Source organism: Macrosteles quadrilineatus, unplaced genomic scaffold, assembly GCF_028750875.1.
Source record: "Macrosteles quadrilineatus isolate MER2022 unplaced genomic scaffold, UCM_ALF_1.0 Scaffold_8__2_contigs__length_117827958, whole genome shotgun sequence".
NCBI classification, from domain to species: domain Eukaryota; kingdom Metazoa; phylum Arthropoda; class Insecta; order Hemiptera; family Cicadellidae; genus Macrosteles; species Macrosteles quadrilineatus.
This window is the reverse complement of record NW_026542601.1, coordinates 68,582,324-68,608,860: the sequence shown is the minus strand read 5'-3', so window position 1 is coordinate 68,608,860 and position 26,537 is coordinate 68,582,324. Positions and strand designations below refer to the sequence as shown.

Below are 26,537 nucleotides of genomic sequence, written 5' to 3'. Positions count from 1 at the left end.
CAACAACACAAAGAAGTTTCCCCAGAGTGCAGAATGCCATCAGGTGTCCATTAGAAGAAATGTCACAACATGCCAGACCTATCCCTATTTCTTCACTATCACTTGATGCTTTATTATTAGTATGAGTATCATCATTAACTTCAGTTATAATCGTTTCACCGATATCTGAATGTTTAAAAGGAAACAACACTCCATCACTTAATCGAGTAATTACAGTTTTAGTCCCGCAAGATACAGATACTACGTCGGAATTCGCACAAATACTTGCCATTGTCTGATCAAGACATAAATAGTTTACAGCACAATAATTAACTTCCTAGACACACAGACACAATCTAAATAAATATTTAACAAAGTTAGGTTAACACTGACTGACTGTAAATCTCCAACCCTAACCTCAATTCAATTTATAAAAAACGTAAACTTACTGACGACTATGAACAACTGACAAAATTTAGCTTCCCCACCATAGCATACCGTGCTGTATGAAAAAAGCATAGAGTGTCTACCCACTGATCCATAACTATGCACAGTACAGTACCATGTTTTATCTATGACAGTACTATAACAACATTATGCTCGAGATGGATCTCTATGGGTAGAATTTTCATGGCATCTGTTTCGTAAATTTACAGACACAGTTTTTAATCTTTTTCATATTTGAAAAATTTCAAAAGGACCAGGATATAATACAATCGGTTTTATAAATGTAGGCTAACTTATGCTTATATGTGCCATCTTGGCAATCCATACATTTATTTGACTGTAATGTAACCTATTGCATATTGCATGCAATAGTGAAAGTCAAACCACTCAAAGCACAGAAAACATAGTAGTATGTTTTCTGTGGTCAAAGTCAGAATAACAATGGTAGAATTAAAGGTAAGACGGCCGTGATATAGCCCAAACAATAACGATGATTTTTTGTTGGTTTGTTGTGCCACAAAAGAAGAAAAGCCATTTTTACTCCGTTCAAAGTTCTTATTTTTTCGAATTTAGTTAAAAATACACTACCAACCGTCCAGTCAACTTATTAATGACGCTGCAAAGAATTTAAAACCACACGAAATAAAATTCAAAGATCACCCTCAAGAAAGAAAATCGAAGCAATCTTCCTCTTTGACAAAAACTTACGAAGCAACCAACAAATAGAAGTTAGAAGTGGTTGCTATTTGAGTTCTAAAATGGATTCATTCCGGTATGTTTTTTCCTTCGTGATGGCATTATTAATGTTATTCTTAGGTTGTCGGTTACTCATCACTAAAATAAATTAATCACAATTTACTAAAAAATGTCGAGGTATATTTCAAGTTTACATCAAAACTCATCTTCATTCTTTTTAGTGATGAGTAACCGACAACCAAAGAATAACATTCTATTCTAAAATGGAGTAATTGTGAAGTTACATATACTTCGAACACCAGCCTAAAAGGGTACGATGTCATAGCTTATAATGTCATAGCTTATAATTGCGAATTTGTTGCATAGCTTATAATCTTGAAAATGTGGCATAGCTTATAATGGGAAATGTAAATTGTTCCATAGCTTATAATCGTGGAAATGTGGCATAGCTTATAACGGTTTTCTTAATATGTGGCATAGCTTATAATGCTATAGCTCAAATGTGCTGCAGCTTATAATATCTCGTTTGTTCTATAGCTTATAATTTTAAAAATGTGGCATAGCTTATAATGCGCGGGAATGACGTCATAGCGGATGGAACAGCTGATTGCTCATCAGTAAACAACCAAATTATCGTGCGATGGTCCTCAAATTATCGTACGGACTAGCAGCCACTACTCGGCAACAGAAGTTGCGTTAAGTGCAGCCAACATAGCAAAACCCAACATATTTTAAAACTCCTGAAAGCAAAAAGGTTATATGTACTCGATGTATATTAAAACGTGTTTTTGTTTAATAGTAGAAAAATAATTTTGGGTATAGGTTAGGTTAGGTTAGGTTAGGTATAGGTCTATGGTATAGGCCTACATTGTTATTCTTTAATTATGTAAACTGAAACATATTATCAAAAGTTTGATACTGCTCGTGATACTAAATTATACTATGCATTTTTTAACAAAGTTTTATTTACAATCGTATAATAACTAGTTCTTATTTTATAATATTTATTTTGTAATATTGTGTAATACCGGCACAAAAATACTTTATCGTATGCCACATAAGTAGACTTCTCATCCCATTGTTAATTTTGAAGCTTGTTTTCCTTGTCTATTTCATGTACACAATACTACAAATAAGAAATAGGATAGTTTATAGGTACTCATCATTACTGAAGACGTAATCTTGTTTCTAATATTTTAGGGGTATTTTCATTTGTGCTTTACTGTTTGGTTTTATAATTAGGACTAGGAGACCAGTTATTGTTTATGATTATATCTTTTATATGGTTAAATGAGGTTTTAAATAACTGAAATAACAAGAAAGAGTAGTGTCTATACTCATGCCTTAAGCTTTTAATGTCTCCTCATAAGTTCGTGGATATGAGCTTATGAAATACAGGAAATAATACATTCAAATTTATTATCTTTAGAAATTATATTTCTTGTTATGAAAAGTCAATTTTTTGTTCATGTGACATTTTATACCTGCAATTGTCTGTTCATATTGTGCGATAGCTTATGCTGTTTTTACTTCATGCTTTCATTTATCTCATAATTTCGTGAGTCTGTTTTCAATAGCAGAAACCTAGATTATCCAGGGTAATGGTGGGAGGTACACCACAGATAAGTATGAAAACCACGGTTAATCCAAACATGTCTAGCATAAACATGTAGCCTATTACAGGCCCATAAATATGGCCAGACTATATAAACGGACGTTAATTGTGATTATTAATAAATACTTTGGGTCCGTTTAAACCACACGTTGTCATGGTTAGGGTATTTATCACCCAACCACAAACTGTTGCAGTGGTTGCAGTGTTGTGACATAGCAGACCGATGTGTTAAGGAGCAGACGATTGTCGGTGCAAAAGCGGATAGTTTGACCTTGAAGCTATTGATGGATATTTTTGTCTAGCTTCAATTTTATTTTTGTCAAATGAAAGGCGATGACAATACACATTCTGAATTGTAAATTTCAAACAGTTCCAATTACTCCATTATTATAGTTTGATGTTATTTTGTATTGTGTTAAATTACTTTTCCTTCTACATTAAACATTTCATTTTGATTGTCAGAAAGTTTGTTTTTGTTTGTTTGTTTAAAAAAAAAAAAAAAAAATTTTGATTGAAATTTGTCAGTAAAGGTCCTTATAATTCTACACAAAATAGTGCAACCCCCATTCCTGTAACAATTATGTTTCAAAAGTTAATGCAACTTTACTTTTCTGTTAAAAAGTAACCCAAGCATGATTTTTTATTGCAAGAAAAATTAAAATATTCTTCCCAAAGATCGGAAAAATACGTTTGACAATAGTTTTGTCCATCATTGATGTAATTTCTGTAATTTCAAAAATGATATATCCAAGTATTTATAAACAGTACTAAAATTCTAAAATCCATACTGAACTCTACGTCATTAGCATAACTTGACACAAGAAGGCACTTAGTTACCAAAGTAGTCATAATGTAATAAGGAATAAGTAATAAGTTCATTTAAGATTTTATTTGTATTGATCAAGTGATTCAGTACTAAGTAAAAGTGTAAAGAAAAAAAACGGATTTCTAAAAACATCTATACTATTATATAAAAATCTAATGGTGTCTGTCTGTATGTGTGTTACTAATAGGTGCAAAAACTACTGAACCAACTGGGCTTAAATTTTACAAAAATATAGATATCATACCAAGGACCATTATAGGATTATTCACATTTCGATACTGACCGTAGGCTTTGCCCCTTTGGTATTAAAAGTTCTGAGGTGAACATTTTAAAAGTAAATATTGATTGGTCTCCATGGCTGCGATGAGAACACTAACAATGTTTGTTTACATTTGCTTTGACATTTACATGTAAACAAGAAGAACTGCTAAACTGCTTATTTCACAATTTCAGACAACTGATACAAAGAAATTAAATATAATATTTTCAATAACTATGAGGTAGGTTTATTTTAATTTAACCTTTTATCATGAATTATTTATTCTAAAACGATGTCAATGATTATAGAAAAAAAAGATTCTATAACCGTTGCTGTATCAACTCCGGCTCTGCTTTGGATTTTTTAAAGCGTCTAAGTTATGAAACTAATGTTATTGATATGATTTCATGGAAACAGTATGAAAATTACAGTGTATAGATGTTTTGTATGGATTTGGAGGCTACTTTAAATAAATTCTAACAGCTTAACAGGTGTTAGATTAACGTAACATAACTTGCACATCACATTGTTTTTTATATGTATATTTAGGTAAATTAAGTTATTGTGTTTTGCTAAACCTATGCTTAAATTAAACTAAAGAATATCCTCAATTACTAAATTGTATGTCGTTGATTTTTGTTTTTTAAAATCTGTTGTATGTGTGTAACTATATTTAACTATCAAATGGTAATACATAATACTCTTATTTTATCTTAACATAACTTTCAGTTCACATTTACTTTATTTGATACATTTATTATTTGTGTTTTGCCATACCACTGATTAAGCAGTACAGTGTTCTTTTGTTTCTAAAATCAATGAAATATCTGTTACTATGTTTACTTAAAGGTAAGTGTGAAAATGTAAAGGCAACGGACGATGGAACCGATTAAAAGAACTGGTTTGTATATTAAGTTGTTATGATATTTTTGTAGAGTAGAATCAGAGATGCAATTAAACACTGTATTTGCTATTACATTTTTTAGACCTTGATGCTTTGATAATCATATTAGTTTTGTCTGCTGTCTTTAATGATAAATTATTTGTTTAACATTTTTATATTACCTAGATATAGTTTCTTTAAAATTTCAAAAGACTGTATTGATAAGGCTCAGCAATATTTCTAAAGTTTATACCAGGTGACTTAGTTTTGCTAATGATTTATTGTGAGTGAAGAAACTGAAGATGGAAGGACTTGTGATTTAATAGAAAGAAGAGTGAAATTAAGATATGTACCGGTAATTAATGGAGATGAAGGTAAATCATGTATGTCAAAGTTTTATTCGAAGATTTGGTCAGCTTTTCTCATATCAGCCTACACAAGATTTAAAATTAATCAAAACCAAAATGGTGGTATCCACTACTTACCAGACTTCAAAGTCATAACTTGAACGTTTCTATTAAGGCCATAACAGTTGAATTTTGTTTCTAAAAGCGTTGGCGGATGTGTAACTACTGTATTATATGCAACAGATGTAAAGATTAAAACGTTTCTATTTTGTGTCCTCTTCCCGTTGCAAAGCACGGGTACAACAGCTAGTATTTAAATAAAAATATGTTGCTTAAAAATGTGTTAAAGATGTTGTTCTCGGTAGAAGAAGTGATTGGCGCGGTTACAATATAGCCGCGACAGTGACATTAAGGTGTGAAATTTTCATGTTTGAGACGATCCAACACAAAAAATCCAAGACTATAAAATTGAAGTGTAGATCTTGTTGTCCAATTTGTTACACAGTATAACTGTACGTAACTCAAGTCAATGGTATGAAAGATTATTTATTATTTATAGCTAAAGAGTGTTATGGCGGATACGTCTATATTGGAAAACACTCCCACTAACTACAATCGCAAGCCAGAATCGAACCTGCAGCCCTTCCAAGTGTATTATTACATTTTCCAATTAATTTCACCATTGGCAATTATACTCTTGTAACCTTTTGTTTGGAATAGTACTGTGTTATGGGAACAATGTGTTTGCAATGACGATTATAATACAAACATAGTACAGCCAAGTACAGTACTGCCAAGTACAGTATATTTTTATGTGGTGATTTTAATTTTGATTTGTTCAAAAAAGAACCTCACACAGTGCATTTCAAATCCCTGATGGAATCTTACAGCATGTTTGCTACTATTTTACAACCCACTAGGATTACTAATGTTTCTAAAACCTGTATAGATAACGTGTTTACTAATGTAGCTTTAGACAGTTGTCAAACTTTTAGTTGTAGATACTGACATCTCTGACCACACTTATCAGATTTTATCGACTAATATTAATTATAAAGTAAATAAAAACAAAACTGAGACCAAAAAGCGATGTTTTAAGAAAGAAAACATGTTAAAATTCCAAGATTCAATCAGTAATGAAAATTGGGATTCTTTATACTGCGCTAAAATCTCTGATCCTAACACTGCTTATAAACATTTTCTTGGTATATTCATGTATCATTATGAATTGGCATTTCCCTTGGTAAAGACAAAGAGCAAGGAGATAACAACAAAAAGCTGGCTAACAAAAGGCATTATAATAGCTAGTAGGAAAAAGAGAGAACTACATAAGTTGAGCAAATTATCAAATGATGTCAACTTTATCCAATACTAGCTGTAACCCGCGGGCTTTGCCCCGTTTAACTTCTTAATTTTCAAGATTATCTCGTTCGCATGGCTCAATCACGTCCTGGTTGAAGTTTGTTCGCTACGCTCACTCACCTTTAGGTTGGAGCTCGTTCGCTACGCTCACTCACCTTTAGGTTGGAGCTCGTTCGCTACGCTCACTCACCTTTAGGTTGGAGCTCGTTCGCTACGCTCACTCACCTTTAGGTTGGAGCTCGTTCGCTGCGCTCACTTGCCTTCAGGTTAGCTCGTTCGCTACGCTAACTCGCCTCCAGGTTGAAGTTCGTTCGCTACGCTCACTCACCTTTTGGTTGCAAATTAGCTGTTGTCATAAATGTAAAAGAAATAATAGTGCTGCACCCTGTTGGTAATCCTTGTAACTTTAATGTTATTGAACATCATAGTACAGAACCAACTTGTTTAATTGAAACAGCTGTTAAGATTCAATAATTCCATTTCTCATAAGGTTAACATGGGAAACTCCAGAGCCACTGGGGCGGAGCCCGAAAGGATTTTTGAAATAAGAATATGCCTATATGTTAATCGGGAATGTGAGCTATCATCATGCCAAATTTCAGCCCAATCCGACCAGTATTTTTCTAGTTTACTTTTCCCATACACACATACAGCAACCACCTCTTTTTTATAATAGTATAGATAGATGTTAGATCTTATAAACTAATTTTTAAAAAGGTTGTACAGTGTGCTAAAATGAAGTTTAATAATAAAAGAATTAGTTGTGCAGAGAACAAAACTACAGTTGCTTGGTCAATTGTCAAGGAGGAAACTGGTAACAGGAAGCAGGATTTTAATTTTAATTTAAACGGAATCCAGAAATCAAATAAAATAATAAAAGACCCAAAAGCAATTGCAGACCTTTTTAATGATTTTTTCTTGCACACCAGTGAACAGCTTAATCTAATGGGAAATATGGATAAAGTGAATAAATATTTAACTAATGCTGGTACAAATTGTACTGACTTCTTAGATTTTTTTAAATTAACTACCTCAAGTGAGATTAGGTCGATAATTAGTGAATTGAAAAATTCCAGATCCTCAGGATGGGATGGCATTCCCTCTTTTATTTTAAAAATTTGTAAAAACAGCATTGTTGAACCTTTGTCATACATCATCAACATTTCTATTAATAAAGGCATATTTCCAGATTTACTGAAATATAGTATTGTTCGTCCAATCTACAAAAAAGAAGATAATACACAGCTTGAGAATTTCAGACCAATATCCTTATTGCCAGTTTTCTCCAAGGTTTATGAAAAATTAATCTGTAATAGACTAGTATCATATCTTGAAACCATCAACATTCCTTGTAGTAATCAGTTTGGATTAAAAAGGGGTTGTAACACTTCAGATGCTCTCTTTGAGGTCTTGAATTACATAGCAAGTGCCGTTGATGGATCACAGTATGCCATTGGCATTTTCTGTGATTTGTCAAGGGCATTTGACTGTGTCAATCACAATATTTTATTGCACAAACTTAAGTTTTATGGAATTAGACAAAAAGCTTATGATTTGGTGGAGTCCTACTTGTTGGGTAGAAAACAAAAAGTTCAACTGAATTACTCTAACTATTCAGGCTTCAAAATGTCACTAAAGGTGTTCCCCAGGGTTCAATAATGGGTCCGTTGTTGTTTCTTATTTATGTTGATGACCTCTTGAAACAAAATCTTAAGTCAAAATTGGTAATGTATGCTGATGATACTACTGCAGTATTAAAAAATAAAAACCCTGATATTTTAAAAATTGAAATTAAAAATGATCTTGATCTTATGACTGAATGGTTTCTGGCCAATAATCTTAAACTTAACAGAAATAAAACATATTGTGTGAACTTCCATTCTAATTGCATAAAAAGTAGACAGATTGACTATAACCCGTTAGAAGACACATTAAGTAAAATTCAATCTTGCAACCTTTTAGGAATAAAATTAGACTCAACTCTAACATGGTCTGATCATATAAATTAATTGGAATCTAAGCTTAATGCAGCATTTCACGTTACTTTAGTGCTTTCAAAATTAATAGATGAAAAAACTCAGATAATGGTATACTTTGCATATGTGCACTCTAACATTGGCTATGGTGTTGAGTTCTGGGGAAATGCCACTGACAGTAAAAAAATATTTAAAATAAAAAAGAGAATTATAAGAGTTATTGCACAAGTTAATCCAAGAATATCTTGTAGAAATTTGTTTAAAAGAATGAAGATTTTACCTGTGCCCTCTTTGTATATATTCAACACTTTAATCTTTGTCAAAAAACATTTTTCTATTTATGAAGAAAAAAGAACTAACTCCCAATACAGCTTTACTATAGCCCAATACTATAACTGGTACAATTCAGTTTCACATCAATATTTACTAAATGCAAAAAAAATATTGACGACTAAATGTTCTAATTAATTTAATATTCATGTTTATGTTGGTGTTAGAAGTTTAATTATTTGTTTTGTTAGTTGTTTATGAAAAATTATTATTGGGTTTTAAGATTATCAGTCACATTCACATATTTATGTTTTGTCATGGTCAGGAAAATTTTATGATTATGTGTATTTTTTGTAACCTTGACCTTTGTAACCAGCTAAGTAAAAAAGTTTCGCGTTTAGGTTTTGAGATTCGAGATTCAGGATTTGATTTTTTTAAATTTTGGTTTCGGTTTTGAGATTCGAAATTTCTGGTTTTGACCATCACTATTGCATCACATTCGGTACAAAAGAATGAAATTTAAATTTTGCGTGTCGCTTGTTTTGGGCGACACACCAAGCCTTAGTTACAACCCAAACTTGAGCATAAATGGGGCTTAAGGTAAATATCAGGGGTATCCCTAGGGTTGGCAGCGCCCGGAGCAAACGTGGTTGTGGCGCCCCCTCCCCCCCAGTAATAATAGTCGCATTCACATATTTTAATCAATTTTATGTATAGATTATGAGAAAAGTTATAAATGAACATAATATTTGTATTAGCAAGCCTATTCTTTAAATATAATAATCTTAAAATTTGGTTGTCCGGATCCAGATTAACTCCTAGGGAGGAATTTGCAAATCCATTAGCCTATGTCTTACTGGGATAATTATGAAGTACTTGTATTTAAGGACTGGTGGTCTTGGTTGTGTTACTTACTTTTTTTAAAGTAGAAAATCAATATGATTAGGCTCAATAATGGAGTGTATTTTAATATTTCATCAAGAATAATAGGCGAACAGCATTAAACATTTTGGTTTATAAAATATTTTTTAGATAAGGGTAGGGACCTTAATAAAACACAACAATGAATCACAATAGGTAGTCTATAAATTGGAGAAAGTTTTACTGTTTAAAAAATACTTCTTACAACACAATTGAAATAAATAAAGATTATAAGGCGAAGTTAATAGCTGAGCAACCCTTCTGCATTCTTCTGTCATGATATCCTGAAACAAATAAACAATAACTCAAAATTGTTATCAGAACTAAATAGAGAAAGGGGTGTCTTGTTAGCTTGGTGGTTAATTTGTCCTGGACTTTGCTGCAAGAGGAATTGAGATTGGCTTCAAGGATCCTTGGACAAGGTGAGAGGATTCAACATAATTTTTCCATGGATATTGCACACACTTGCCCAGCACAGCACAAACCTGCTAACAGCAGGCTACTATTAAAATTAAAGTATTGGTAAATCCTGTTGGTAAATCTTATAACTTTTAATGCCTTTGCATATCATAGAACCAACCTTTTTAGTTGAAACAGCTGACTAAATTCTTTAATTCCATTTAAATATGAGTACTCATAAGGTTAACATGGGAAACTCTAGAGCCACTAAGACGGAGCCCAAAAGGATTTTTGAGATAAAAATATGCCTATACCTATGTTAATCGTGAATGTGAGCTATCATCATGCCAAATTTGAGCCCAATCCATCCAGTAATTAACACGTGATTGAACTTCAAACACACAAACGAACAAACAAACACACAAACTTTCACATTTATAACATTAGTAAGATAGTAGCCTTTCTCATTTCACATGATCTGACAAGCACGGTGTCTCATCAAACTAGTATGATCGTTTTTGTTCAAGCTCCTACATATGAGCAATCGATGTATCTAAGGTTTAATGGGTGTTGGAGAAAAATAACTAATTTAATTCTGTGCTGGTATTAAAATTTTTTTACCACAAAAAGATGTGAAACTACTTTATTGTTACCAGTTGTGTGGGGGCAATAAACTATAAACAAATAACTTGATCTTTCCACATATTTAGACTGGTGTAGTTGTACAGCGTAAGTCTCCGGTTCCGAAGATAACGGATTCTCATCCTGGAAATCACCATGACAATTTGATAGATGGCCACCCTGTGCGTTGCTTCTCATGAACGTTGGTGCGGCCATCTTTAAATGCCCTTACCCACCTGCGTAGGTACAATTCCGCCACTCATAATTTTCTCCCCATACACTTCACTAATCTGTCAATGAATTTAAATGGCTTTCACACCTTTAGCACTTAAAAATCTAATTACCGGTACAGCGCAAACTTCACAGGCGACGGCAGTCTCAATTGGCGGCACCGTTTTGAATGCTCTAAACCGGATGTAAACACAGCCGATTTGTGCCGAATTTCCAGCGCAGGCTTGCCAATACATCCACATACACAGCACAAATGTCCAAAATGCCAATCGCAGCACTGAAACGGAGAAATTTAAAAACAGTACTTACTTAAATAACATGCCTTGTATTATTCTGTCACCATAGGTAACTCTGAAACTTGAACAGTGCTGTAAGTTGATTAAAGTGTATTTTTTCCAAATATAAAAACTTAACCGCCACAGCACATCATAAGTTAACACGATGACTGCTGAAAACAACGTACAGGCGCTCCCCAATGGCGGGCGAAGCCCCGGCATGCAACCGAATCAGCGAACGCAATTGGCATTCAAATATTTCAGTCTGACGAATCACAAAAGAGCAGTGGTGACTGTGCTGCGTTACCCCGAGAGTGGATGTAGTTCACTGAAACACCCAAAGGTAGCAGCACTGCACGGATCCGTATCCAGTGTCTTTGTAATGTGGGTTGATCCCCGAAACCGGGACAAAAGCATTGCCAGACAGGATTTTACGGGAAATTTTAGTACCAACCTACACCAAAGTAAAGCTCGCATTCTAAGCTGGCAGGCTGGCAACGATTATAACGTCTCCGTCTGAGGCTAAGCTCACACTGACTCAATATATTTCTGTTGGTCTGGTGCCGACTTTTGTCGGCGCGCGCCACATTGAAGTGCTAGCGACGCCGACTAGAGTCGGCGTTAGCAGTCAACGTGTTAATGTTAAACAAGGACTGAAAATGCTTTTTAATCATATTGATAACTTAGCCAAACTTACTTATCTTTATTGCTTTCGATTCCAAGAAAATTTCTCTCCTTCTTATTTGGCCCCAAATAAGCAGACAACTTCATCAATATTGTTTACATGTGAAGTACTCTCATACATTAACACCAAACATTTGCAATGCTCCAAGCTTTACAAGAAAATTTACCTGGAACAAAAATAGGCAGTGTACATCATTCAGGTCTACTTCTTGTTAAAAGTAAAAACAGAATATAGAACTATAGCTCAAGGTAGGGCATATTTTCCTTGTACAAATATTTGGATTGGTAGATAAAAACTTAAAAACTCGAAGGCCACTGGTTCTCTCGGACCCAAGTGTCATTACCCAGGTGGAACTAATAAAGTGTGTTTTTTATTAAAACATTAATAGCTTAGTATAAAATAAAGCTTTCAAGTGTGATTTATAAAAATAAATATAGCCTATATATATATATACTTTAAAATATAAATCAAGCTTTTTGTTGGTCGCAAAACATAAACAAATAAAAAGTAGAAGAAGGTAGCTTCTAATGTTATTCTTATGGGACAAATTTAAAAATGTATTTTGAGGGTTTTATAATTACTACTGAACGGAATCGTCTAAATTTTATGGTGTCTTTCCATTGGTGTCATAATTAAGATTCGTGCAATTTTTTAACACTATAGGTGCAACGGTTAGCTTGAGTTTTTTATGCGAACACTTACACACACACACAGTTAAGCGGACAACTAATCCACGACTCCACTATACACAACACGATACATAGATGACATATTATTTTTTTAAATTTCTTTAGAAAGGTCTAGAGAATAATTGATAAATTTTGTGTTTTAAGGGTAAAAAATGAGAAAACCCCATTTTTTGGCCTAGGCCCCTTCTCTGCATAGAACTCATTAAAACCCGGTCCCATGGCCCGATCATGCTAGTTCGCGAACTCATTCAGATTTATCCCGCCTTACACCTTCAAACCGAATTTTCATTTGATTTTAGGTTATGAAACATAATACAAGGATATTTGCCTTTGCCAATTACAATCAATTGTAAGTATGGTGGGCTAATATGAAAAAAGTTGACCCATAGGCCTACTTGCCTAATTTGTAATTTTATTCATGTACTCAGGTATGTGTCACAATTTCATTTTCTTAGGTAGCCTACATGTTTTTTTGCCATAAGTTAACTGCATGGTTTGCTGCCTTGTTTACTGTGTGAAATTAACCTAACTTAAGTTTTGTGACGTTGCCTATTGTAAGTTATTTTATAGACTACTAAATTTCCATTCATACTTGGCTTAAAATACCTAATATGTATCGTCGCCATTTCATTGAATAGTATTAACAGTATTGATGGTAGAATAAGTTAAAGGGTACAGTTTCTTAACTGGGCTACGCTAATTTTATTGAAACTATCGATTCGATTAGTAAACCTACATGCGATTTTTTCACCATCAGCAAGTTTGGTTGGTTAAGTTAGGTTATGATAATTTAATTTTATAATAAACTTCGATAGGTATATTTTAAAATATCTATTATTAATCAATATTTTTTATTCAATACTGTAATTCAATAAAATATATTAACTTAAGTTAGGGTAGCCCAGTTAAGAAACTGTTGGCCTACCCAAGTTAAATCTCTTGGCTCAGTATTATCACGCTTACCATTTCTAAGGTTACACAAATGATACAAACTTGATAGCCTACTTATATCGAATAGGCCTATAGGCCTACTCGAATACTTAACCCTCTATCTGGCGCTGGTCGATTTTCGACCACTAAAACGTGAGTTCTCAGTGGCGCTGGTCGATTATAGACCAAGATGACATGGGTCGGGTTTTTCTATTATTAAAATATGAAAACAGTTTTAAAACGCAATAAATCTTATATCATTAGAAAGATGAGATTCTGAGGATTCATTTTCATGCATAAAACATTATTGAGTGAGTATTATGTAGCGAGAAACGGTAGTTTGAAAAACTAGAGAGTTCAAAATAGATTTTGGCGGTGGAAAGTTTTGGTCACCTGACTACAACAACAGCTGTTTTTGGTGATTGTCAATTAAATTGTATACAATATTAGTACATATTCTGAAACTACAATAAATTCCCTACAATTCCCTGTGAATCTATAATGTTGATTGTAAAAATTTTATTTGTTTTTAAAAATGTCATAAATATTATTTTTTTGTAAAAAAATCTTCAAAATTTTACATTCCGACGTAAATTTCTCCGACATTTTAGATTTCAACTAAATATAACTATATATTTTCAGAAAGATCTTTTTATTGCCTATTGTACAGTATCATTTCATTTTTTGTTGATGCATTCTATTATTTCCTACGTGACAAAAAAAAATTTGCTAGTTTTTCAGAAAAGAAAACATGTATGAAGAATTTATTTTTTTATTATTTTATTTTTATGAGAATTTAAAAAACATTGATATTTCTACGTAGGGAATTATATTTCACACAAACTTTACATTTAGATAAAATGTGTAAAAAAATTATTTTGTGGTTTTCTTGTGGGTTGCTTTTGAAATTTCTAATTTGCATAATCCAAAAATTTGCAAACCTTTTGCTACTACGCCTAAACGCATTGCTAGGAAAAGAATATTTTTATATTATTATATTATAAATTCATCACTGAAATAGAAAATATATATATGTGTGTACTTATATTCACAAATAAATGTTCTGTGGCAAAATATATGATACCACTACAAAAGCGCCAAAATATACCCGCCACTGGTGAATAAAATGACCGCCAGATCTAGGGTTAATACTCATTCAAATGAGTGTAGGACGTAAACTTAAGGGCTGCACTTTACTTTACGTCCTACACTCATTCGAATGAAAATATCGATCGATATATCGATTATTAGATAAGTTATATCATTTGGTTAGTTAGGTAAGGTTAACCTAACCTAACTAACCAAACGATATATCGAATGAAACAATCTAATAATCAATATTTTCATTCGTATGAGTGTAGGACGTAAAATAATGTGCAGCCGTTGAATACATTCACTGATATTTTTATTAAGTTAATTGTTTAGGCCTGTCACAGGAAATCTGTAACTTGAGTCACAGCTACCTTAAGCTTAAGTAGGCTAGGCAACTGTACCTACTAACTTAACCTAATAACACTCAAGCAAATAATAGCCTACTGCATTTTGTTACTTTGAATAACAAGGCCTAGGAACAGGATTGGATTAAAACACAACTTACTGGATTTCAACACCTCAATAGTTTTGGAATTTTTTGATGTTTACAATTTATTAATAATTATTGTTCCTCTTCTTTATCTTCTGTCAACACCAGCCGGACTATTGACAAGATTCATTAATTTTCAATGCCGTTATCCTTCACTTCATTTTCATATCTTTTAACTTCTCACTATAAATATTTCTTGCATTTTCATTGTCATATAGCATGTAATTGTTGCCATTTCTCGTATAAAAATCGTTTAAAACATTTAAATGAATAAATGTTTAGGTTATAAATTACGATATCGCAGTTGTCAGTACGGTCAATTACAATAATTATCGTATCCTACCATAAAATATCGTATATATGGTAGACCTGACTGAAGCGAGCAGCTGATGCCATTCCCACAATGCAACATTCTCTTCAATTATAAGCTATGCCCCAAAATCAGGATTATAAGGTATGACTCAAAATCAGGATTATAAGCTATAGAACAGAATCGGAATTATAAGCTGCGCCACTATTTGACCATTATAAGTTGTGGAACTGAAAATGTGTCATACCTTATAACGTTTTAGAGAAATTGTGGCATAGCTTATAATTTTTCGTGAAAGTGTGGCATAGCTTATAACTGATTATAAGCTATGCCACATTTTCAACATTATAAGCTATGGAACAAATTCATGATTATAAGCTATGACATTATAAGCTATGACACCCCACGGCCTAAAAGCAGATTTGAAAAAGTTTCTAAAATGCAGATAGCATAGGAGCATCATAATCAATGATAGCAGACAGATCACAGAACCAGAAGCAGACTGCGAGCAGACTAAATAAAAGGTTGAAAGGAAAAGTCATAACATGTATATTGTATTGTATACGTACAGTGTCCTAACCTAACACAAACGAAAATAAAAGTTAACATTTTTATTTTACTAATTAAATCTTTGCTGGTGGTAGTATCGCGGTACAATGATTTTTCAAATATTTAATAATATAAATGAGAACTATTTCTGAAATATTTAAGGTAGGATATTTTGAAGATTGTACGTTTATGAATAAGATAAATAAATGAACTCTAACCTATGTCGTTAACCTGAACTACTTAAGATTTTCTATGAAGGATGTTTTGGTGATCAAAACCAATTTATTAATTGATCAACACACATAACATCAAATTTATTAAAATAGCATAAGATCGGATAAAAGTATAAGTTACAGTTAGTAGGCCCCTAACTTAAATGCAAATCGGGCAAGATTTGTCATCGGGTAAGATGGTTCTTTTTGTGAAATTTCCCCAAGTTTAGCTAATGTAATCCTAGAAAATTGCATACTTTTGATTATCTGTCCTTTATCATTCTTTTTGTTTAAAGGAAAAGGGGACGTCTGAACATTTATACATTGTTGGAACCTAGGCCTAGCATAATTTTTAGTGTGACGAGGTAAGTTAATGACGTTACATAAACAGGGTACACTTCCATATCTGTTGGCACAAACAACCGAATGAAAATATTGATCGATAACCAAACGATATATCGAATTAAACAATTGAATAATCAATATTACTCATTCGGTTGTTTGTGCCAACAGATATGGAAGTGTACCCCATAAACACTTCACCTGTAAATTTTAAGGTGTAAGACAACAGAGTCAAAATTTTTCAAATGACCTAACTTACATTTATTTATTATCCTTGTCAATAAGTCATTTATTGGGCCAAACCATTTATTGAGTCAAAATTTTTCAAATGACCTAACTTACATTTATTTATTATCCTTGTCAATAAGTCATTTATTGGGCCAAACTGACAATACTTGCATTAGCCAAGCCAATACAAAAAAAAAAAATTAATTTAGTAGGCTAGGCTCCATCTTAATAAAAAAAAATTCCTTACTGAAAAAACTATATATAGGCTAACTAAATAACTAAACATGGTCATTGACTTAGTGAATGACCACTAAAGTAGGTATTCACGGACGCTGTAAAATGATATGTCTAACAACATGGACTTTAGGCCTTTTCTAAACTTTTTTGGATCTTGTTCGGCCTTCAGTTGAGGTGGAAGCCTATTAAATAGTTTTATGGAATTGCAATGAAAGTTTCTTTGAAAGAAAGAAGTGGAATGCCGGGGAATTGGTGGTAGATTTAAGTATTGCGCGATGGATACCTGGAATTTTTTTCAGATGAGAAAAAGGAAGGTTGTGTATTGAAGAATAAATCTAGTTTCAAATGTGTTCTCTGAATTGTTCCACTAAAGTTCGTCCGCTTAGAGAGCGACCTCCTCTAGCATTGGTTAGCATTAGCGCGCAGGTCGCTTTCTAAGCGGCTGAACTATAGCAACATCTAAGATATGTATAAAGCTAATAAGCATCTCAAACGTTTGAGAAAACTGTAAACTGCACTTGAATGAAGTTCTTCGAATGTGAAACTTCCCACACAAACCTGAATTTAAATGGCCATATTCATTCACATTTAAAATGCAGATTTGTTTTAAATAGTTTGTTTAACTTTTTCTGAGTATGCTTACATTACAATAAATTTATTGATTCTGTCATAAAAATTGTAATGCAAATAAGTTACACAAGAGATTTTCATTGTAATAAGCAATAAGTACAATTTAGATTTGCCTATAGCCTACATTTGCATGGGGTGTGTAACAGTATTTTACAGTAGGCCTAGGTTTAAATACCGTACCTTATAAATCCGACATACAGCTTAATTTTATGGAAGGTCGTTTACATGTTTCGGTTTGTATCCGCCATTGTCAAAACATCACAGTTGGATGGCATGTGTGTATACACATCGCGTATGTGTGTATGTGTATGTACTTTTAGTAGCAAACAATGAAAAAGATTTCACCATCCAACTGCGATGTTTTGACAATGGCGGATACAAGCAGAAACATGTAAACGACTTTCTATAAAATTAAGCTGTATGTCGGATTTATAAGGTACTATCTGGCCCGACAGAAGTCGTCCTGTCCCAATGTGGTTTTATGTCAAATGCTTGTTCATTTTCAAGATCCTGGTTGAAGTTCGTTCGCTACGCTCACTCACCTTTAGGTTGGAGCTCGTTCGCTGCGCTCACTTGCCTTCAGGTTAGCTCGTTCGCTACGCTAACTCGCCTCCAGGTTGAAGTTCGTTCGCTACGCTCACTCACCTTTTGGTTGCAAATTAGCTGTTGTCATAAATAAAAAAAAAAAAAAATAATCGTGCTGCACCCTGTTGGTAAACTTATTAACTTTTAGCGAATTTCCCATATAGGGAATAAGCTATTACAGTAGTACTCATGGTAAGACCTGGACGCGGGACCGATTTTTTTTTTCGTTTTGAGGTCCCTAGAGGCCAAAAACACCATCCGTTCAAATCCATATATATATATATATATATATATATATATATTTATATATATATATATGTGTCCGTCAGCACGATAACTCGAGCAAAAATGATCCGATTTTGATGAAATTTGGTACAAACGTGTAAACGTACGTTTATTCGAACGAGTTCGCGATCCAGCATGATCGGACCATGGGAACGGGGGTTTACGGGGGGTTTTATGGGGTAAAAATAGGTTTTTCCCATTTTTGACTGAAAAAACATAAAATTTAGAAATTTCTTTCCAAACCATTTTGTAGAGCTTAAAAAAACAAATAATTTAGTATATTGAAGCGTTATTATGCGCCTAATGGTTACGGAGAAAATTCCAAAAAATTGTAAATTTAAAATTCCCATGTTATTCTTATGGAGAATAAGTAAACTGTTGTAGTTTGCTTGTTTGTGAACATATTTTGATCAAATTTGGAGAATGTTTTTATTTCTTACTAACTATTCACATTTTACAAAAAAAAAACAGTTTTACCCTCCCTGATGCAGCAAACCTAAGTACTTGTTAAACTAATTCTATTTAAATCAAGAATACATGTTATATTTTTAAGAGTAGACATTTCAGTGTAAATCCAATCAGTCAAATGGAAATTCGCTTAGTCTGCAGGTTTGCTGCGGCGGGGGTATTTAATGCTATTGAACATCACAGAATCAAATTGCTTAGTTGTTCCAGCTGTTAAGATTCTTTAATTCCATTTAAATAAGAGTACTCATAAGTTCATTGTGGATGTAGCCTCCGGATTGCCAAATAATATTAAAAAGGTTCAAATACCTGCTATTAAGCAATCCATTTAATTGCAGTTGCAACTAGTTTCGACTCCTATGTGGAGTCATCATCAGGCGGTACAAGGACTTCTTCTTTCTTCATATGAAGAGTGTCATATTTAACGAGTAAAAATAAATAAACATTTACACACTACACAAAACACGTTACGGACACGAAACATTTACTGATCAGTTACGACAACAGACGACGCTAACCCGACGGAGTTTAAGTCCAGACTGCGGGTGGTCATTGCAGTGGTGTACGTCCGTTATCTTATCACCTCAGGTTAGGTCCTAGTCCTGTCTAACCACTTCCACCACTTCCACTCTCCAGTATCCCTATGGCAGTGTCATATATAAAATTGGACGAAAACGTTAGTTGGTCATTTAACATATTTTCGTGGTCGGATGTTACTGCCTTATAAATCTCAAACTCTTCTAAGGTGTTTAATTTAAATCTGTCTTTAGAGAAATGTAAAATATTCATGTTGTTACTAATGCTGGTATAATTATGGCCTTGAGAAATTAAATGTTCTGCAAAAGATGATGTCTGGTGTACTGGTGACGCTTTTGGTAGATGTTCCTTGAAACGTTTAGTAAAGGAGCGTGCCGTCTGGCCGATGTAAAATTTAGTACAATCGGTACAATTGATCTTGTATACGCCGGATCTGTCTAAGGGTTGCGTCAATGAAGGACTGCGCTCTTTTAACAATGCGCCAAGTTTGTTCTCTGTTCTGAATGAAACTGTAATGTTTTTTGTCATAAGATTTTTTAATTTATTACTCATGAAGGTGCCATATTTTGCAGAGATGTAGTTTGTCTGTTTTTTAGTTCCTGTTTTATTTTTATTTTTATGTTTGAAGATGAGTTTATCAATAATAATGCTTGGATAACCATTTGCTACAGCTATGTACTTTATTGTATTTAATTCTTCATTATAATCCAGTTCATTCATCGGAATTGTGAGCAAACGGTGGACAAAACTGTTGTACGCAGCTAGTTTTTGTGAGTAAGGATGATGGGATTCATAGTTAATGGTCTGGTCAGTGCATGTTGGTTTCCTGAATATTTTGAACTCCAACTTATTTTGATGTTTTATTATGGTGAGGTCTAAAAAATTTAGACGATTATAGCATTCTTCCTCCAATGTAAATTTTATGTTGTTGTGAATATTGCATAAGTAGGAGTTGAGTAACGACAACTGTCTACTGTTACCGTTGAACAAAACAATAGTATCATCTACATATCGGAAATAAAACAGGATTTTTTCCCTGTAACGGTTGGCATCAGAAAACAAGTGTTTATTTTCCAGGTTGTTGAGAAAAATTTCTGCCAAGATACTGGAGAGGGGGGAACCCATTGCCAGTCCTTCTTTCTGGGAATAATAGTCGTTGTTGAAACGGAAGTAATTCTGATTTAGTACTAATCTAGTGAGTGAAACTAACTCATTTATTGACTCTGTAGATAGATTTGAGTTCTTAATTAGGTTTTGGTGCAATAGACTGATCGTTTCTTGGACGGGTACATTGGTGTACAAATTGACAATGTCAAATGATGCCAATTTGTAGTTGTCTTTGACAGCATGGTTCTTAATTTTATCAACAAGTTCTAGACTATTTTTTATGCTATGACTATTTTCTAAGACTATTTGATCCTTTATTATTTGATCTAACTTCTTGGCTATTTTGTAAGCTGGACTTGGCATGAAATTCACAAGGGGCCTAATCGGGACATCAGTTTTATGAATCTTGGGTAGGCCTCTGAGTATGGGGGCTTGTGGATTAGTAACTTTCAATGACGCAATATCGTTTTTTGATAATAAATTCTTACTTTCGGAAATGGCTCTATTTATCAACTTGCTATAATTTAAGGCGGGATCTTTATTTAGAATATCTTATACAGAGGTGTCCATCCCCCCCAAACCCAGAGGCGCAATCCCCCCCAAGCCAAAGGAGTAGTTCCCCCCAATTTATGCTGCCGTCTATTTAAACCTACTCTCCCCTCACCAATTTATCTGACAATTTTCCCTTTACCTCATAAAACAAGCATTTAAAGTATTTAGTAAATTGAGCAGGTACGAAAAACAAACTTGCTGATAATCAAAATTAAATGTTTAATATGAAACGTCATTTAACAATACATCAATATAAATCTAACTAATGGATGAATTAGAAGTTTTTCAATTTACAATTCAGAATCTGTATTGTCAGCCAATATGTGTGCTCAGTATTGCAATAGACAACGTCTTCAAAACGTACAACAATATAGGCCTACTCGGTGAATTACTCTACTCCAACACAGTACTGTAACTGTGCAATATATTAGGTGGCGTTAATTTTTACAGGGCTTAAGAATTCAAACAGCTTTAAGTGCATTAATAATACTTTGGCAAAGAGTATATTATTGATTCACAATTATAGGCAGAGTCACGAAATAAGTCAGACTTGTTGCTCGCCACTCCCAGGCTGCCGCTGCCATCTACAAAAATCGCCGGGCAAAATACCCACAATATCTCTTAATAATTGCCACCAGTACAAAAGGTTTTTGTGACGAAGTAATCCTATAATTCATTTTGATAGCCCCAGGATTGCCTGTTATGACTAACAATGGTAGAAACGCATCTTGTCAGACAATCCGTTTGTACACAAAACACGAAACGATAACAGATAGGCCTTGCGGGCAGGACTGGAAGTAAACTGAATCACTCTGGATTGGTGTTTGTGTTATCAAAAGCTGAAATTGGACTAACTCTAGTGACGGAGGAGAGTGTTGAAAATATAATGGGATTCATAATTGATTTTTCCATTCAAAATTATTGACAATAATAACCAATTTATATGCTGGATGGTCTCGACATTCTACATTACTGCAGAAAAGGAAATTTATTAAATACTTTGAGGAGTTTGAAATATATATAAAACTATTGACAGCACAAAATTGTTTAGTGAAAACACTCAATTAATTGTGAACCCCATTATATTTTCAATACTCTTCTCAGTCACTACAATAGTCCAATATCAGCTGTTGAAAACGCAGACGACAATCCAGAGACCACGTCGGTCCGTCATAACCTGGACCAGATTCAGTTTACTTACTTCTTCTACTTCCAGTCCTGCCGACGGAAATGTACGAATTGACAGGCATATCTGTAATCGTTTCGTGTTTTGTATTAAATGTTTGTCGTATTCTGACGACACCTCCAGAAGTGGATGTTTTTTTAATCCTGACGATGGTGGAGTTAAAGAACCACCAAAACATTTGTAGCAAGTAAAATTCGACACTGGTATATTAAGGATTGCCTGGCAAGGTCCGTTTCTACCATTCTTAGAAGCTATCTTAATTACGAACGGCAAAATGTTGTTATACATTCATTATGACAGCTAGCAAAAAAATATCCCCCCCCAAAATCTCAAAATAAGTCCCCCCCCCAAAAATTCCTGTGGCGCAAACGCGCCACAGTACCCCCCCTCTGGGCACCCCTGTTCTTATAACAAAAATATAGATCTCATTAATATTGCCCCATTGTAAAGTACGGGCAGAATTATGATGAGAATGCAATTTTATAAACTGTCCTTATTTGTTTCAGCTATGGGTGTCAGAGGACTTACAACATACATTAAAACCAATGAAAAGAAGTTTTTAAAACTCCACAAGCTACACAATTGCACTATTTTGTTGGATGGAAATAGCATTGCTGCTAATTTATTCATTTGGAGCAGCATTGAGTCTGCCTTTGGTGGAGACTACGACAAGTTTGCTAAATATGTCAAAGAGTTCTTTAAACTTCTACAGAAGTGCAAAATAAAACCTTTTGTGTTGTTTGACGGAGGTTATGAACAAAGAAAATTAAAGACTGTATACTCTCGATTAAGAGAAAAGTTTAGAACAGCATGCCAAGCACAACCATTTACTGGTTCCTTGAACTTCCCTCTGTTCATGAGAATTGTTTTCAGAGAAGTAATGGTTGAATTGAATATCCCATTTGCACAAAGTGATTTTGAAGCGGACGATGAATTAGCTGCTTTGGCCAGACAACTGAAATGTCCTGTCATGAGTTACGATTCTGACTTCTACATTTATGATATCCTCTACATTCCTCTACCCTCACTCAATCTTATTCCTGTAGAATTCAACAAAAGTGACTGTCAAGATGTTGGACCAAAATATTACCTAGAATGCAAAATATATAGCGTTGATGTGTTTATTGAAAGTTTTGGTGGGCTTGATAGAAATATGCTGCCTCTTTTAGCTGCCCTTCTTGGAAATGATTACATCAAGCGTTCGGTTTTCAAAAAGTTCTATACCAACCTGAAAATTCCCAAGGGCAAAACAAACCATCTTCAAAGAAGGATTAAAGCGGTGATTGAATGGCTGAGACATGAAACATTCGAAACTGCCGTACACAAGGTAAAGAAAAATACAAACTGAAAACATTTTATTACCTAAATGGTTTTTATCTATATCATTTTGCCTGACTGTCTTTCTGGGCAGCCCAGATATTAGCTTATAAGTTTTTACGTAGGATATCCACTTGACGATTACCTTGAGTCATGACTATAGTTCTGGACAGTGGTATCAGATCAAATGTTAAGCCTGTGTCCTGAGCTGGGTGTTGTCCATTAGTGTGGTGGTCGGCCATTTGTTACTGCTGCTGGACTGATTTCAAATTAAATGGGACTAGGAGCCCCTAACAAGTAATTTTCTTTAACACCTTACCTTTGCTGTGGTTGCGGATGGCCAGCCGCTGCAGGGAGTGGGAGCAGCCAATGGCTTAGGACATGGACCAAACCATTGGTTCCACAAATAGCTTGACCACAACTCTATAACTCTTCTGGCTGAAGTAAACAAACAGAATCATCAATGCCAAATAGGTAGCCTACCTCATAAATCCTAGAATGTCTCGCTCCACTCCATGTGTTTGAGCCGTGCTATACACTATATCTTTTTAGAAGTACTTTGGGATCACAATTTTAAAAACTTGCATAGTTTTACCAAATAACAATTCAATAAAAAAATATTCCTGAAAATTATCATTAATTTGTCAAAACATCCTGGGTTAGGACTGTCAGAAGATACATTTTGTATCCTCTCGATTGAACTTTGATCAAAGAACATTTTGTTAAATAAAATGCACAATTCAATGGATTGCAGATTGTCTGTGACAACCTGGAATGCATTTTTTCTTAAGATAATCTCAACTTTAACATTATTAAGCATAATAAACATTCTCTATCTCTGTCTACTTTTTAAACTATCTGCTAATATAGACAAAGATACATTCAGAATTAGGCTATATTTAAAGTGACGTTTCTGAAAACTGTGGTTATATTAATAAAAATTAAAAATCAATTCTTTACAGATACTGTGCCGTATGAGGAAAAACCACAGAAGATTTGTCAAAAGGCAACTAAAGAGAATCGTCCAGGGTTATGTTCAGTGTGAGAGCATATTAAGCGAATATCTGGGACTAGAACTTGACACAAAGAGCACAGAAAGTTTCAGTGTGTTGCCAGACTCAAGTCTCAGTAAAGTTGATTCGTCAATGGTCAACATTATAGAGCGAATAAATGTGGACTCCATAGAGGAAGAAACTCTGGCTGATGTGGACAATAATGATGTATCCTCGTCAAGCGAAGAAGATTCCTGTGAAGAATCTGATGCAGACGATAGTCCCGAAGGTGATTACAACGCAGCCAACCTTATCGAAAACGACAGTGTAAATGAAGTCTGTAGCTCAGTAACAATTTGCAATGGCAACAGTACCAATGTTCCATATTGGTTACTCGATTTTGCAAGAAAAGGGAAAATCCAGTCTTGTGTTTTTGATATTTTGACTCTGCAGCAATATTTTTTCCTACCTCAAGTTGAGGACTTTACTCTTCCTCCTTCTCACCTCATCAGCTTGAAACTTCTGAATGCGATTGTAGGGCTGTTACAAGGAGAAAATGGAAATCTAGTCAAGTATTGGACAAGAAATGGTTCTCAGTTGTGTTCATACAACGTGGAGCCTATTACTGCAACTCCCACTTCACAGTTTCCTCAGTGTGAAAGAATCCCTGATATAAGTCAGGACATTCGCAAAGCGTTGATCTTGGAAGTTGCAGAAGCTGATTTAGATTTAACCTCAGTACCTGAAGATTGGCATTTGTTTCTTATTGCCCTTGTGTTTTGGTTAAAAAACATGAAACAGCCTGCACCATCGGAAGCTTACTTGCATACCATGGTCATGTGTTTGGTAGGAATTTATACGGTAGATAGTTCCATCGGAGTGTATAGAAATAGGCAGACGTTCATGCGCAAGTACAGAAACTTTTTGAATAAAGTTGTTGAAGCGAGAAGTAGAGAGAAACCAAAATTGAAAGATAGTAATGAGGAGAGTAAAATAGAAAACGAGATTGAAAGTTCAGATCTTAGCAATCAGTTGAAGAGCGTTTCTAGCGAAGACTGTGTTTTAATAATTGAAACTATTCTGCCTTATCATCATGTTAGTGAACAAGTTAAAATGAAACCAAAACTGTTTTGTTTATCAACAGTTCATGCCTTCGCTCAATTTCAAAGTAGTTTGCTTCACCTGATGATTTTAAATTCTATACTGGGATATCCTTTGAAAGATTGTTTTGTATCAAAACTTTTTTCTGGGACTTTTGTCTACAATGTCTTCCAAAATTTTTCCAAACGCAACAACATTGGGTTGTATGTAGAGACACTACTCAGAACTTCTCCCTCTCTACTTAAACTGTACAAGAGTTTAGTTTGTTATCTACAAAAATACTTGAACAGTGTTGCTCTTATTGAAAATCCCACTAAAAGTCGTAGGAAAAAGAAGAAAGACAACAAAAGACTAAAATTAGAACAATCTCACGAAAGACGACCAGAAGAGGAAGAAAGCAGTGAAATGTTTATTGACGACAACAACAGATTTTCAGGACTCTGTCTTGAGGAAACATAATTTGTTAAGGCTACCTATTCATAGCCTGCAAGAAAACATAATTTATATTTTACTGAATAAGCTAAGTCCCTGTCTTGCATTTTAATACAAAGATGTCTACATCTTTTTATATCAAGTAAAAAATATGTACTTATGAGGCTAGTTTTAAAATATAACAACTCAAAAATGAATTAATAGGAAAAAATTTACAGTAATTCTAAAACCATCATAATCATTAATTAATTAACTACTAAACCATTATACTGTACCTACAACATTTTGTATTATACCAAGGTCACACTAAAAAACACGCCGTAATGCTCCTCAAGCATGACGTCACGATAGAAGACGGCAATGACGTAATGTTTGCCGTTTTTGATCAGCTGCTTGTTTTAATCTTTGCTTGGAAAATAAATAAATACGTCATTGCCGCCTTCTATTGTGACGTCACGCTTGACGAGCATTACGGCC

The 26,537-nt window shown here is 34.0% G+C and overlaps 1 protein-coding gene and 1 long non-coding RNA gene across 6 annotated transcripts; one reads left to right on the top strand and one right to left on the bottom strand.

The window, feature by feature from the left end:
- The first annotated feature begins 1,160 nt into the window (after window positions 1-1,160).
- LOC128999308 (protein asteroid-like) lies at window positions 1,161-26,287 on the top strand. 5 transcript variants are annotated; one of them, XM_054425735.1, is made up of 4 exons: window positions 15,955-16,014; window positions 16,361-16,429; window positions 22,725-23,545; window positions 24,498-26,287. In XM_054425735.1, the coding sequence occupies exons 3-4, from the start codon at window positions 22,727-22,729 to the stop codon at window positions 26,085-26,087; spliced, it is 2,409 nt and encodes an 802-aa protein (XP_054281710.1). In that variant the 5' UTR covers window positions 15,955-16,014; window positions 16,361-16,429; window positions 22,725-22,726; the 3' UTR covers window positions 26,088-26,287. The 5 variants fall into 5 exon arrangements, with proteins under 5 accessions (XP_054281714.1, XP_054281713.1, XP_054281712.1 ...); XM_054425739.1 differs by lacking the exons at window positions 15,955-16,014; window positions 16,361-16,429 and adding an exon at window positions 1,161-1,198; XM_054425738.1 differs by lacking the exons at window positions 15,955-16,014; window positions 16,361-16,429 and adding an exon at window positions 15,798-15,827.
- On the bottom strand, window positions 9,739-15,281 carry LOC128999319 (uncharacterized). The gene is made up of 4 exons (XR_008491275.1): window positions 15,009-15,281; window positions 11,805-11,958; window positions 10,946-11,109; window positions 9,739-9,865 (listed from the first exon to the last, which is right to left on the bottom strand). It is a non-coding gene; the product is annotated as an uncharacterized LOC128999319 (long non-coding RNA).
- Window positions 26,288-26,537: the final 250 nt, after the last annotated feature.

Excerpts from the sequence above, each read along its gene's own strand:
- LOC128999308 (XM_054425739.1), top strand. The coding sequence starts at position 22,727 with ATGGGTGTCAGAGGACTTACAACATACATTAAAACCAATGAAAAGAAG. Across the intron at positions 23,546-24,497 it reads TCGAAACTGCCGTACACAAG|ATACTGTGCCGTATGAGGAA; the intron begins GTAAAGAAAAAT and ends AATTCTTTACAG.